A 12,471-nucleotide genomic window follows, 5' to 3' on the forward strand; every position below is an offset into this window, starting at 1 on the left:
GGGAGTTTATTTAAGAAAATATAGATAGCCTTGGTAGAATTGTTGTTATGTTTTGTGGCCCTGGAGTTTTACTCACAAACAATTTCTAAATCCTCTCCATTAAAACTTGCAGCACGCTGTTTGCTCAAGAACTTACCTGTGTAGCAAGACACAAAAACGATCATCTGCTTTATGAGGGATAATGTGTGGTGTGCAAAGAAAACCCACAGACGACAATGTGACAATTTAGTGTTGCAAACACAATAACACACACACACAGACACACAGAGAACACACAACCGCCTCTGAGCAGTGTGACAGGCTCGTTTCCACCTACTTGTCCAGATGAAAGGCTGCAATCTCAGCGTTGTGTCTTTCAAAGTCGGAGAAATAGAAGAAGTCTGGCGGGGTTTCCTGCTCCCGGGTCTGCCTGCAGGTGCACAAGGAAAAAAAAGAAACGCTCAATTAGCCGAAAGGTCAGGTGTAAAAGTCAGGCCGAGCCACTCGGCAGCGCTTAGCAACATCGAGCTGAACGCGTGAAGTTGAGACGTTTAGATAGGAAATTCACAAAAACATGCAGCAGGTACGCAAGATGACATCAACAGGAATGCAACAACACTGTGTTTGATAGGTCTACTGTACACGGCCGCTCAAATCAACATCGCATTCTCGCAGATGTCTCACTCCACAAGCGATAAAACGCTCTGGTTTTACGCCGTGTGCCTAATACTGCGGACAGCATTTGCGAGCAATAACCAAGACACAATAAACCACTGTCCTTGCCTCGCCAGAGTTACCGCCAGCGTTTTGTGGGGCAGCAAGGAGAAGGGGACAATCCAAGGTCAAACACTTCCTCCTGAAGCACCCGCTCCTGTTCTCGGGCCTGTACCTATTTCTGTCTGGCTCTGATCCTTCCCCACCCAAAAAAAAGAAAAAAAAATGCTTTCCACACACATTCTGCCTTAAAGCTCTTACTGGAGGGAAAAGAGGCTCTTAAAGGCTTAAATCCCAGAGCTGATGGAACACGGGCCAGGACGAGGCAGGACAGGCAGGATGGCAGGGGTAAAAAGGCAAAGTCAAAGGAAGTGGTGAAAAGAGCTGGTGAGAAGGTACCGGGTACAGAATATATGCTAATGTCTGTGAAGAATACAAAGACAGAAGTCCAGACTTCCTACAGAGAAGCATATTTTAGTTAGTTTTCCTTTTATACACACTGCCTCCTCTTTGCTTTTTTTTTTTTTTTATTGACAGTAAATACTTCCCAGAAAGGCAGCTGAGTGTGATGATTTGGACTGCAGCCTCTGCCATTTCTACTTCAGTTAGTTGAGGGAGGATGAGAAGAACGGAAACTATCTTGGCAACTTCTCTTTTTCTCTCCTTCTCTTTGTATTCCCTCTGGATGCCTCCCTCTCTGTTTATTTCGCTCAAACCCCCCCCCACTCATCTCACCTCCTCGGCTCCGCAGTGCTCCCTCGCTCAGAACGCTCCTCTGTTGTTTTTGTGCATCCACGGCTTTACACTTTATATCGGTCTGCATTTCCCTCCTTTTCCTCTCTCTGTTCCGTCCGTCACTCCCCTCCTCAGCTGGCTGGCTGATTGTAGCTCTGCAGCTGCGTGGCTGACATATGCACCAGTCATTAACTAGCCCATCATGGAGCCCAGGAACACACTCTTCCACTAAAAATCCCTCAATTTCCTCCTCTTTTTTATCAATATTTTTTCTGTCTTTCTCTAATCTTTCTCCATCCAGAGCGAGCGTTAGACAGATAGGGTCACACAGATGGGTGGCCAAAGTAAGCAGGAAAGTTTGATGAACATTTTGGAACATGTCTTTTAAAATGATATTTAGCTCTTGTTTGCACAGCAGACGTATGTCTTGGTAATCTGCACCGATCAGGCATAACATAATGACCACTGACAGGAGAAGTAAAAAGCATTGACCACCTTGTCACAATGCAACGCTCTGTGGGAAACTTTTGGACCTGGATGTTATTTAGACATGTACCAGCCACCTAGACCAGACCAGGAACCCCCACCCCATAGCAATGACACTCCTTGATGGCAGCAGTCATCCCCAGCAGGATGCAGCCTGACACAGACACACACACAAAAGCGGTTTAGGAACAATTAAAAAAAACATGAAAAACAGCACAAGGTGTTGACCTGGCCTCCAAATTCACTAGATCCCAAACTGATCAAGTATCTGTGGGATGATCCACAGAGGCCCCTCCCCTCAACCCATAGGACCCAAAGGCCCCCACTAACAACAGTGTGTTGCCAGACACCACAGGACACCCTCAAAAGGCCCATGTCCATTCTCTGATGAGTCACAGTTTGCGAGGCACAAGGGAGACCTACACAATATTAGGAAGGTGGTCATAATGTTATGCCTGATCGGTTTATTCCTCCTTTTTGCATTCTCACTCTCTTTCGCTCAGGTCATTGAGGCCATGCCAGTAAAGGCAGAGCGCTGTCTGTTGATTGTATCGCTCTCTTCTCATGGGCAGCCCTGCATTGGGGACACGGCGCTCGCTCCACATCAAGAAAAAATGAGACAGACTTTGAAAGCGGAGAGCGCACATTTACGCCAACGCCGCTCGCATGGCAATAGCACTGAAAAACCAACACATAAAGCCACTACAAACTATTTTGTCATCGGGGGCAGCTGCACAAAATTAGATGCTAATTTGACATGGCTGGTTCATTTTATTGGGAATATTGTTGTTGAGAGCGAGAGGATAAGATTTATGCCACTCTCACGCCTGCTTTCTGGCAGCCTATTAGCTTAGCTTAGCATACTTATGAAAAGGAAACAGGGAGAAACAATACAGACACTTGTAAAGCTCACTAGTAAACACTATATTTTATGTGAAAACCGACTTTAAACTCTGTCCATGTCCAATTAGCGCAGAAAAAAGTATGTTTAGTGCAAGACTGGTTCATTGGTAATTTAGTCTTTTCGCATATGTTTAGTTTCCTAATGATTTCCACCATTGTTTTCACATTAAAGGTTTTGTTTCGGGAGTTTTCCTAATGGAGCTGAGGGTCTAATTATAGATGTGTTGTTGTCTGTGGAGATTGTTGTCTAGAGATCAATTTGTGATATATGATGTAAGGCTGAACTGAGTAGTATGAATGTCTATTTTATTTTACAGTCTTTTCTATAAAGCATTAGAAAAAACAAACAAATTAAATGTTAAAAGAAAATAAAATAAAATGTTTTTTTTATGGGTGATGGGGGTTTAGTTAATTTTATTTTATTTTGCCTGGCGCTGGGTCCTCTTCGGGTTGCCCTGGCAACCAGCGAACGGTTCAGGAAGTTGTGTTAAGTGGTGATGGCTTAATTACTGAGCCTCGGGGAAGAAGAGGCTAGCAGCGATGTGACCACAACAGACCATGGACCATGAAATCCAGTGAGTTGTAGCGTTGATAGGCGAGGAGAGACCCTTGGCGAAGCAAAGTGAGCGGAAACTAATCTAAACTTTGAGAATAAAATCATAAAAGATATAAGGCGATTGGGGTTTGCTAAGCTAACTTTGCTAAGCGTAGTGACTCACTGTTTCTTTGTCATTTTCAGGTTGCCAAGCAACCAGTGGATATTTCAGGAAGTAGTTTTAATTACTGAGCTTAATGTGCTGCAACATTTTTGGTTGTGAAATGCGGACATTTTGGAGATACAGTATTTGCAGACTGTATCGACGCAGCGTCAAGAAAGAAGAAATGCAATTTCCAGGACTATTTGTGCTGATAGTAAAATAAAGATAATACAAGAAAGAAAACACTACAGACAAAATGTGTGACAGAGCAAGTTGAGCATTTTATGCCCACGCTGACCGTACAGGAGTGTCGTCATGGAGATATCTTGGAGGATGAGAATGAGCAAACACTCTAGAGCAATGATTCACGGTCAGTCAGCCTTAAAGAAACCCACAAGAATGCTTCACACAGTCCTACTACATAGCTCTCTCCGCATAAGGAAAGGTACCGCAACATGCCGCTTCATTCACAAGCTCCAATATGCACCCACCCCAAACCGTCTCAATGCTAGGTGCTAGGTGCTAGGTGCACATGCTCTGTGCAGCTCTGCTCTTATGGGGATGAAAACACGAGCGAACAGCTTGAACTCGGAAGCATGTGCTCGCATCTGAGGCAGATCTCTCTGGCTGTGGCTCGACTTGAAACGTGGCCGCACTGATGCTCCCCACTCTCAGTGAATGCCAGCCAGGAAGCAGGAAGGCTGGCTAATTACCGCGATCCGCAACCAATTCAAATGTCAATAAAGTTATTTAGAGCATGGCATTACACCCCCACTGACAGGGACAGGACGAGTAAAAAGGGGAAGAGAGGAAGAAGTGCTGAAGTTAAATAGAGAGTTTAATAGGGGCAGAGTAGAGGACACACAGTCCCTCAGTGTTCTCCTCTGAACAAACAACAAATATGCAGCTGTTGTGCATTATATAACTTTATGTTTGGATCCTCCAACAGCTGCACCTGGAGAATGTGAGCGTGTTCTGATCAAGCAAACCATTAGGGCCGCGTCGTTACATGGAAGCCGTGCTGTCGATGCGCGGTGCAGGAAACATACATAAATGCATGACCACATAATAAAGTCTATAAATGTTTGAGTACACAGTATGCACTGAGCTCACAGAAACCAGGGAGGAGGGCAGGGATGCCGGTTGCTCAAGAGCTACTCGTCCCTTTTCACTTTGGACTGCCTGGTTGAGCTTAACCTTTGAAATATTTACTAATCCACAGCGGATTTATGTTGAATGAAAAGTAGATCTCTTGACCCAAAGTGCCGGTGAAAGCCAGCACAGTATATTTCTTTTCCTCCTCAGCCAGGCAAAGGGTATACTATAAGCGCGATTTGATAGCAACCGTCCACACCAACGTCAGCCCCTTTATTATTAGCAGCAGGTGAGACGCACTGAGCCGAGCATGCCCAGTGTGACCCTGGCCCTGCTGTAAACACATAGTTTACACTGGGTGGCCAGACAGTTTCTTGGCTCTGCTCTCCGCTCGGAGGGGCCCCGGCAGCCACCGGGGCGGCGGAGGTCTAACGGCAAACACACAGCAGTGTGAAAATATAAGGGTGAATGAGAGTCAATGAGACCTGTTCATACTAGCTGACCTCTGCAGCACCAGCAAGGGAGACAGAGAGAGAGAGCGGGAGAGAGAGGGGGGAAAGGAGGGGAAATAAGGAAGAGGCATTTCCTTTCGCGCTGTTACTGACATCAAGTTGGAAAAGGCATTTCGCTGGAAGCTGTCACTCCTTTCTGGTATTGGTCACTCTCATGCTTAGAAACGTGCACTTAAACACAGCTTAAGAGCCGAAACCAGACGGATTTGTAACATAATCACGGATGAGGCTCTATTGTACATTTTTGGAACGATGAATGAGGTCACAAATAAGAAACAAAGAGATACTAGAGCGTTTTTAAACTATGCCAACATCTTTTAAAAGACTTGCACTGTAAAGCCGAGCAGCAGGAGTTTTAAAATTGTACCAGAGTTTAAAATCCGGTTGCATCACACACTTGAGGAGAAACTTCACAAACATTCTTCTGTCTAATCTCAAACTTGCACACACTGCATGATTTTGAAATAATAGTGCAACACGACAGGATATGCTCTGGGCTGTTTTCACATCTGTATTTCGTTCAGACTCAGGGAGTCATTTATACAGTATTGTTACAATGCTTCGTGTTCACACGGCAATCGAGACAAAGCAAACTACATCCTTGCGAACAGTTTGGAGGTTTGTTACAATTTTGCAGATTTCAGGAAGTCAGGAAATAATCAAACGGGAAGTGGAGCATTGGTAGTGAATGCTGTTTTCACACCAGCCCAAACGAACTGACCTGAGGGGGGGGAACTCTTAGTTTCCAGATAACAAGGTGTGAAAGCACCCTCAGATTATCATGCCAGACCAGGGAGCACTGAATGCACCCCGCCACATGATCCCATGGGGAAATGGATGTAACAACTTTCTGTAAATCTACTGATCCACACTACAAAGCACCTGCAAGCTGTTTTGCCAACCGCCATTTAAACTGAAAGAAGAAACTTTGTAGAACTTCTGTAAGAAAAAGTTAAAGTAGAGGGCTAAATGACTTTGAATTTAAAAAAAAATAGTTGGTGAACCGTGGTCAACATAGAGCGTGGACTGGAGGCGAGATGTAACACTTGTCTATGATAGTATGCTAGCTAGCATTAGCATAAAGAGCTAGGATGTTTACTGCTGCTAGACATCACCGTCACCTCGTCCATGAAGGCTCGTTTCTTTTGTTGGTTATTGTGACAGCAGCCCTGCAGCCCTGACGGGTCTACGAGTGATTCGGGGGGTTCAAGAGCGGATCCGTAAACCTTGATTTTATCAGGTAATCTAGGCAGAATCTCAGTATCGACTGGTTGGGTGAATTAGAAACTTCTGCAGTCTTAGCCCACATCTCTTTCAAACTCTGTGTGTTCTGTTCATAACGCGAACTTGGTACCACGGAAGAAATGATTGACCCATTTTAACAAGCTGACTTGTAATAATCAGTTAACTGGAATTGATACTTGAATTGTTGGAGTGCTCCTTCAACTATCCTCGCCGGCAACACATAGAAAAAAAAGTCACAGAAAGTTGTTGACCTCGATGGAAGTTTTTTCCATTTCATATGCAAATATTTAACAAATTTCTAAATATATACTAAATGTTCCTTCTCTCAAAACATTCCCACCGTTTGTGGACTCGTCGCTTCTCGCACCGCAAATCCCAGTGGCTTTAAGTTATTTATTATGGAGACGAATTCCAAATTTGCGAATGTCGAAATTATGCACAGAGCCCCGCGCTGTGGATTCTTTCCACAAAACTCATTATACATGCTTTATTTTTGCTCTTTTGCTTTTTATGTTTTTCACAGCCCAACCGCTAACTTTTGAACAATCCGCGGTCACGCTCCAGTTTTCTCTTTCATCTGGAACTGAGCTGGATTGTGGATATAAAACATTATTAAAATGTAGTTTTATTTGACTTTACAATAAGAGTGAATGTCTTAGCCAAGGTGATGTGTAATAACCCAAGTGTCATCGTGTCTCAGTGCATTAGGATATTGCACGGGGAGGGTGTTTTATTTAGTTTCAAAGTCAAACGGCCAATCGATCACCATGGGCCTATAGCTATAGTCGTAGGCCAAAGCAGATGGGAAGCAGAGCGGAGGAGTAAAAAGATATGCTGTAAAATATAAAAGGACAAGGGCATCTTCCAGCCCCAGCGGGTTCCCACCAAAGGGCTGACTCCACACACTTGTCACACATCATCTGTCAAACCCACGGGCACGGCAAAGTGCAAGCGCGCGCACAAAGCAACAAAAAAAGAGTTTTTCTAAACCTCAAGAGGGAGACGTGGAACTGCGAGGTGGAAGGTAAGCTTTAAATGCATAAGAGGGTAAAGATAGTGAATCCCATTTATGGGTCAAAAACACCAACCACGGCAAGGCTGGAGATGAGAGGAGGCGGTACATTGTTTTATCTCCGGCGTAACGCGTGTGAAAGCTGACCTTTTCAGCAATGACATTTGATAAATTGAGAAAAAAAATGGGGGTGTACGAGACAGGCGTACCTGCGTGTTTGCATCCGGCGATACGTTTTACTGTTTACCGGCCTCTGCTGCCATAACCCTCCGCTGTAATCTTATGTCCACGATGAGGATTTGCCGCACAAATGGGAAGCTGTGACAGGTTATTTTGTGTGAGTAAGTGCTCGGTGGGTGGTGGTGCAGGGAGATGACATTTGGTGTAGGTGAGGAGAGGACGGGGGGAGGAGGGGGGAGAGAAAGAAAGAAAGAAAGAAAGAAAGAAAGAAAGAAAGCACAACCGTTTTTATGATGGAAGATGCGAGAGAAAGAAAGAATAAAGGCAAGGATGTGTGAAAGCAGGAAAGAAAGTAGTGAGGAAAGAAACGGGGAAGAAACAAAAATAAAGGAAGGAAAGGACAGGAAAGTTAGATTATGTTTGAAAGAACGAAGAAAGGAAATACAAACAAAGAAAGAAACAAAAAGAGAGGGAGGAAAGAAGGAAAAGTCGCAATACAGAAACACATGGCAATGTTTTTTGTTTATATGGAGGAAGAAAGGAAAGGAAATGACTAACATTTAAGAAAGTAGAAAGAAAGGAAAGAGAGACAAGAAAGAAAGAAAGAAAGAAAGAGGATAAGCCTAGAAAGAACATCACATAATTATGAATGAAAGGATAATTGAATGAAAGAAACTAGAGAGAGGGAAGAGAAGGAAAAGTGGAATAGAAACAGAAGAAACTGAAAACTGTAATATAATACTTATGGAGGCAGAAGGAAAAGAAAGAAAAGAAAGAAAAGGGGAAAGAATGGAAAGATGTGTTAACCAGATCACAGCAATGTATTAAAACATGTCATGTCCGTACACTAAGACATTTAAATACTCCAATTATCACTACAAAGTCCCTTTTTTAAAGAAAAGGCCCCAGTCCAGAGTTGGAGTGATGTGACAAGAGTCAAACGTAAAGACACAAATTGTCTGAAAACAACAGCGCCGGCTTCAGAACCACATGCAGTCAGACCGTAGCGTAGTGCAGCCGTAATGAGTCAGGCTGTAAAAATTTCACCCAAGGATTTTTTTAACTAGCGCACCACAAACACCCAAGGGCTCTCTAAATAACCTTCACACCGTGATCCAGGTGTGTGTGTGTGTTTCTGAGTGCGTGCGTGGCGCTGCTTGTGTGTGCAGCAGTGTCTAAGTGTGATGGCTGTCATAGCTCCCGAGGCTCTGCGGTTCTCTTCATCCTCCTCCTCCTCCTCCTCCTCCTCCTCCTTTACTCCCTTACTCCTTCAGATCCCCGGCCTGACACACAGAGAGACAGCTGTTTCCTTCTAGCGAAGCTCCCTCTACCCCTCTCCCTCTCTTTGACACATTAGCACACACACATAGGTAGAGTAAAGTAACTACATCCAGCGCCAAGTTTCACTTCCGTGTCCTCGGGGCCGGCACCATGTAAATGCAGTCATCCCGAATAAATAGCCAACGCCTTCAGAACACAACAGCTTCTGCTTCTTCCTCCCCTTCTTATTTATTTATTTTATGTGGAGCCACTTCAGAGGGCTTTAGCGAAGAATAGCCCTAAATGAAAATCACTGAGCAAAACACAGCTATTAGAGTTTTAGCGCATGACAAGACACCATGAAGAGTGAAAGGAGGAGGCGGAGGAGGGAGGCTCTGGACGAAGGATGTTCAGCTAGATTGCTATTGAGAGGCCTTTTAGATGATGGCAAGAGACAAGGGACGGAAAGGTGAAACGAGTGCACCATTAATCATTGGCGTTAATCCTTTATGGCATGCAGACGCACACACACAGAGGAAGACGACATCCTTCCTCCCTCTTCCTCTCCTCTCCTCGCCCGCCGAGCTGTTGTCATGTCATCCTGTAAATATCCCGGCAGATAAAGCGGCCGTAAAGATGAAGCCGTCACCTCAACATAATCCGGGACATATATACCGCCGCCTCTGACAGCCAGCCCCCGTGTCCTTATCGGCGCAGGACGCCTCCTCCCAGCAAGCACACGTCCTGATACGGCATCGCCTCTTATCTGGGCACCGTCTTCCTATCTCCCTTCCGTCTCCGTAAGTCTTTCTTTATTAGAGAAAGAAACATCGGCCCTGCTCGCTTCTGTCTGCCGCTTTGGTGCTGGACACCGAGCTTCTTCTACAGTACATGAGAGACAACGGCCAGGGAGACACTTCCAGGAGTTGTCCTTCCAGTTCTGGGATACTACAAGGAAACGTGTAATAATTTCTCATTTCGTTTAGAACGCATGAAGGCCAGTAGGAAATCAGGAAGAGCTACAAGTAAATTAAATTCCCTTTGATTAAAAATTGGAAAATGCCTGATGCCATTCCTTCAACCTTGAATGAGGAGACGAAGGGTTGGACATGAGATACTGTGGATATAGATAGATAGACAGATAGACAGATAGACAGATAGATAGATAGATAGATAGATAGATAGATAGATAGATAGAAAAAACATAAGGCGTGATAAAACAAGATTTAAACCTAAGCAGAAACGTAAACACGCATCATTGAATTCCCACAGAAGCCGCGTAAGAGGACAACTGAACTGCTTTCTAATCTCCATTTCCAAAGCAGAGGTGGATTACACGTGTGTCTGTCTCCGCGAGAGGGAAGGAAAGATGATGAATTTCCCGGTGTACGGCATAAAAGATGATCCTTAATCTGCACAATTCATTCGGCGTTCAAACGAACAACATCAGTGAAGCGCCGCCGCCGTCAGTCGGCCCACAGCCGCATGAATGAGTGGTACGCGGGGCCGCATACTGACTAAATAATCACATTATGTTACACAATCGCACGGGCTGTGAATGTATGGCGAGATGAATCGGGCCTTTGATTGTGATACAGGGCTTTGAAAATAAAATGGTACAGTACATGTGATTCGCACGGTTTGAATAAATCTGACATTTAATTTTACACGTCAAGGCTTCAACAATGCGGGACCATTTTAACCCCGCGGCATCTTTTCAGGAAACAGCTATAGACTCTATACAGAGGCGCTTAAAAGTGTTTGTACCCCTCAGAATTTTCTATATTTCTGCATAAAACTGATTCAAAACGGATTTTCACAACATCATTAACATATCTGTGAGGTGCAAAAGTAAGTGAACCCTTGTTTTCAGTATCTGGCGTGACCCCAGTTGTGCAGCAATAACCGCAACTAAACGTTTCCGGTAACTGCTGATCCGTCATATGATGTTTTGAGTCATTTTTATGCAGAAATGTAGAAAATTCTGAATGGCACAAAAACTTTTAGGCAGCACTGGATATACAAGCTCAAAAAAGCTTCCTTCACTACTTTATTTAGATTCACTGAAAAGTGTTAGCCCTAGCATGTAGCTATTCTAAAGTAGATTTAAGCCTGCAGTTGTGCAAGTGGCTCTGAGAAGCTACACTGGCTACGTGTTAATAAAACATAGAACGCAGTTAACTCTTAGTTTAGTGTGTTCATACGAATACATTTTTAGCTAATAGGCATGCATTAGCAGTATCTACGTCCGTCTCAATCGGCGTTGTACACCAAATGACTGATACACACAACCCACACACTGAAATTACCATCCAGAGAGCTATCGAGCTATCACGGCTGAAATTCTGAGACGGCAATCAAACTGATGTGAAATAGTGTCAACGTAATGTGCAATTTGTAACAATAACCAGCAACCAACATCTCCTAAACATTCCCAAATGAAATTATAAAGCACTTATAGCCGCAATAATAACAATCATAGGAAACATATCTTTATTGCAGCTAAAAGGGAAGTGCATTAATGCTTTTCTGTAATGGAGACCAATGGTTAAACAGGCTTTTCTATAGAGCAGAAACACTTTTGATTAGTTGAGTGAGACCTCAATGGCGGAGACAAAATTGCCACAGTGTTATTATACAGTTCTACTCTCCGTATGAGCGCTAGCAATTTTTTTTTTTGATCTATTTATTTGCCATTCAAGCATGCCAGCTAGCAATCTGCACTTTTGGCTCCGGCCATTTAGATTAAACTCCAGCAGCGAGATTATATCCGCTGCCCTCTGCCCTCCATTGTTAGATTAACATGAAGTCCGACCAGCCGCTGTAACATTCATACATGTAGTGGTAAATAAAAACGGAACAATCAGCAGCAAAAAGCAATACCCAATTTCAGTTTAAGATCGATTGCGAGTCAAATTTAATTATCCATATCTGTAATTGCTGCATATTTGACTTCACTGGAAGCGCTTCAAGTGGCAGTTTGTAAAAATAGCCTCCATTCAGAATGAAAATCTCCTCTGGATGATTAGGGGACAGGCTTGGCTAAGACTGATTGCCGTGGCCTTTCCAGAGCTATTCTGGCTCTGCTGAGTGTGTGCCTTCCACTCAACATCGATCTATCGACCCACGGTCCAGTAAAACCTCGCGCAGACCAAAAGGTGAATCGCGCGCACACACACACTCACAACAACAACAACAATAACAACAACAGCCATGCAATCAGGCACAACCCAAGCACATGCATACACACGCAAACGCCCAGACAGAGACTAACAAGCGTGCTGATTTTTGATGACAAGATTGATGCAGCCTCTCTGAATTCTCCTTGCGTCAACAATACCCAGAGCCTCTTGCACTCCAGTCTGTGCGAGAGTGTGGTCGTGTACCACCGAACAGCCTTCGCAGGCTTTTGTGACAGCGATGCAATCACCGCTGTGTAATTGGAATTGAGCAGTTCATCCATGTAACCGTGCGGCTCAGTAGGTAGGGTAAGGAAAACGATCGCTATTGTCTGCTGTAATGAGATGCAGGTTGATGCCTCGGGGTTAAAGGTCAGTTATGGAAGACATGACTATATTCTGCCCGCTGTGTACGGTGCGTCTAAGTATTTCTGCATGTAAGTGGCCTTCTCCATTCTCAACTGCAATTTTCC

General features: G+C 44.2%; 1 protein-coding gene across 1 annotated transcript in view; it reads right to left on the reverse strand.

Moving 5' to 3' along the window:
- The window catches only part of fam20cb (FAM20C golgi associated secretory pathway kinase b), a 51,577-nt gene that overhangs the window by 8,785 nt on the left and 30,321 nt on the right, over positions 1–12,471 (reverse strand). Inside the window, exon 4 of the mRNA XM_084568055.1 lies at positions 317–409. Coding sequence (XP_084424181.1) covers positions 317–409 — 93 coding nt within the window. The remainder of the gene's footprint in view (positions 1–316; positions 410–12,471) is intronic.

The sequence above is a fragment of the Chelon labrosus genome (assembly GCF_963514085.1).
Source record: "Chelon labrosus genome assembly, chromosome: 19".
Classification (NCBI taxonomy): Eukaryota; Metazoa; Chordata; class Actinopteri; order Mugiliformes; family Mugilidae; genus Chelon; species Chelon labrosus.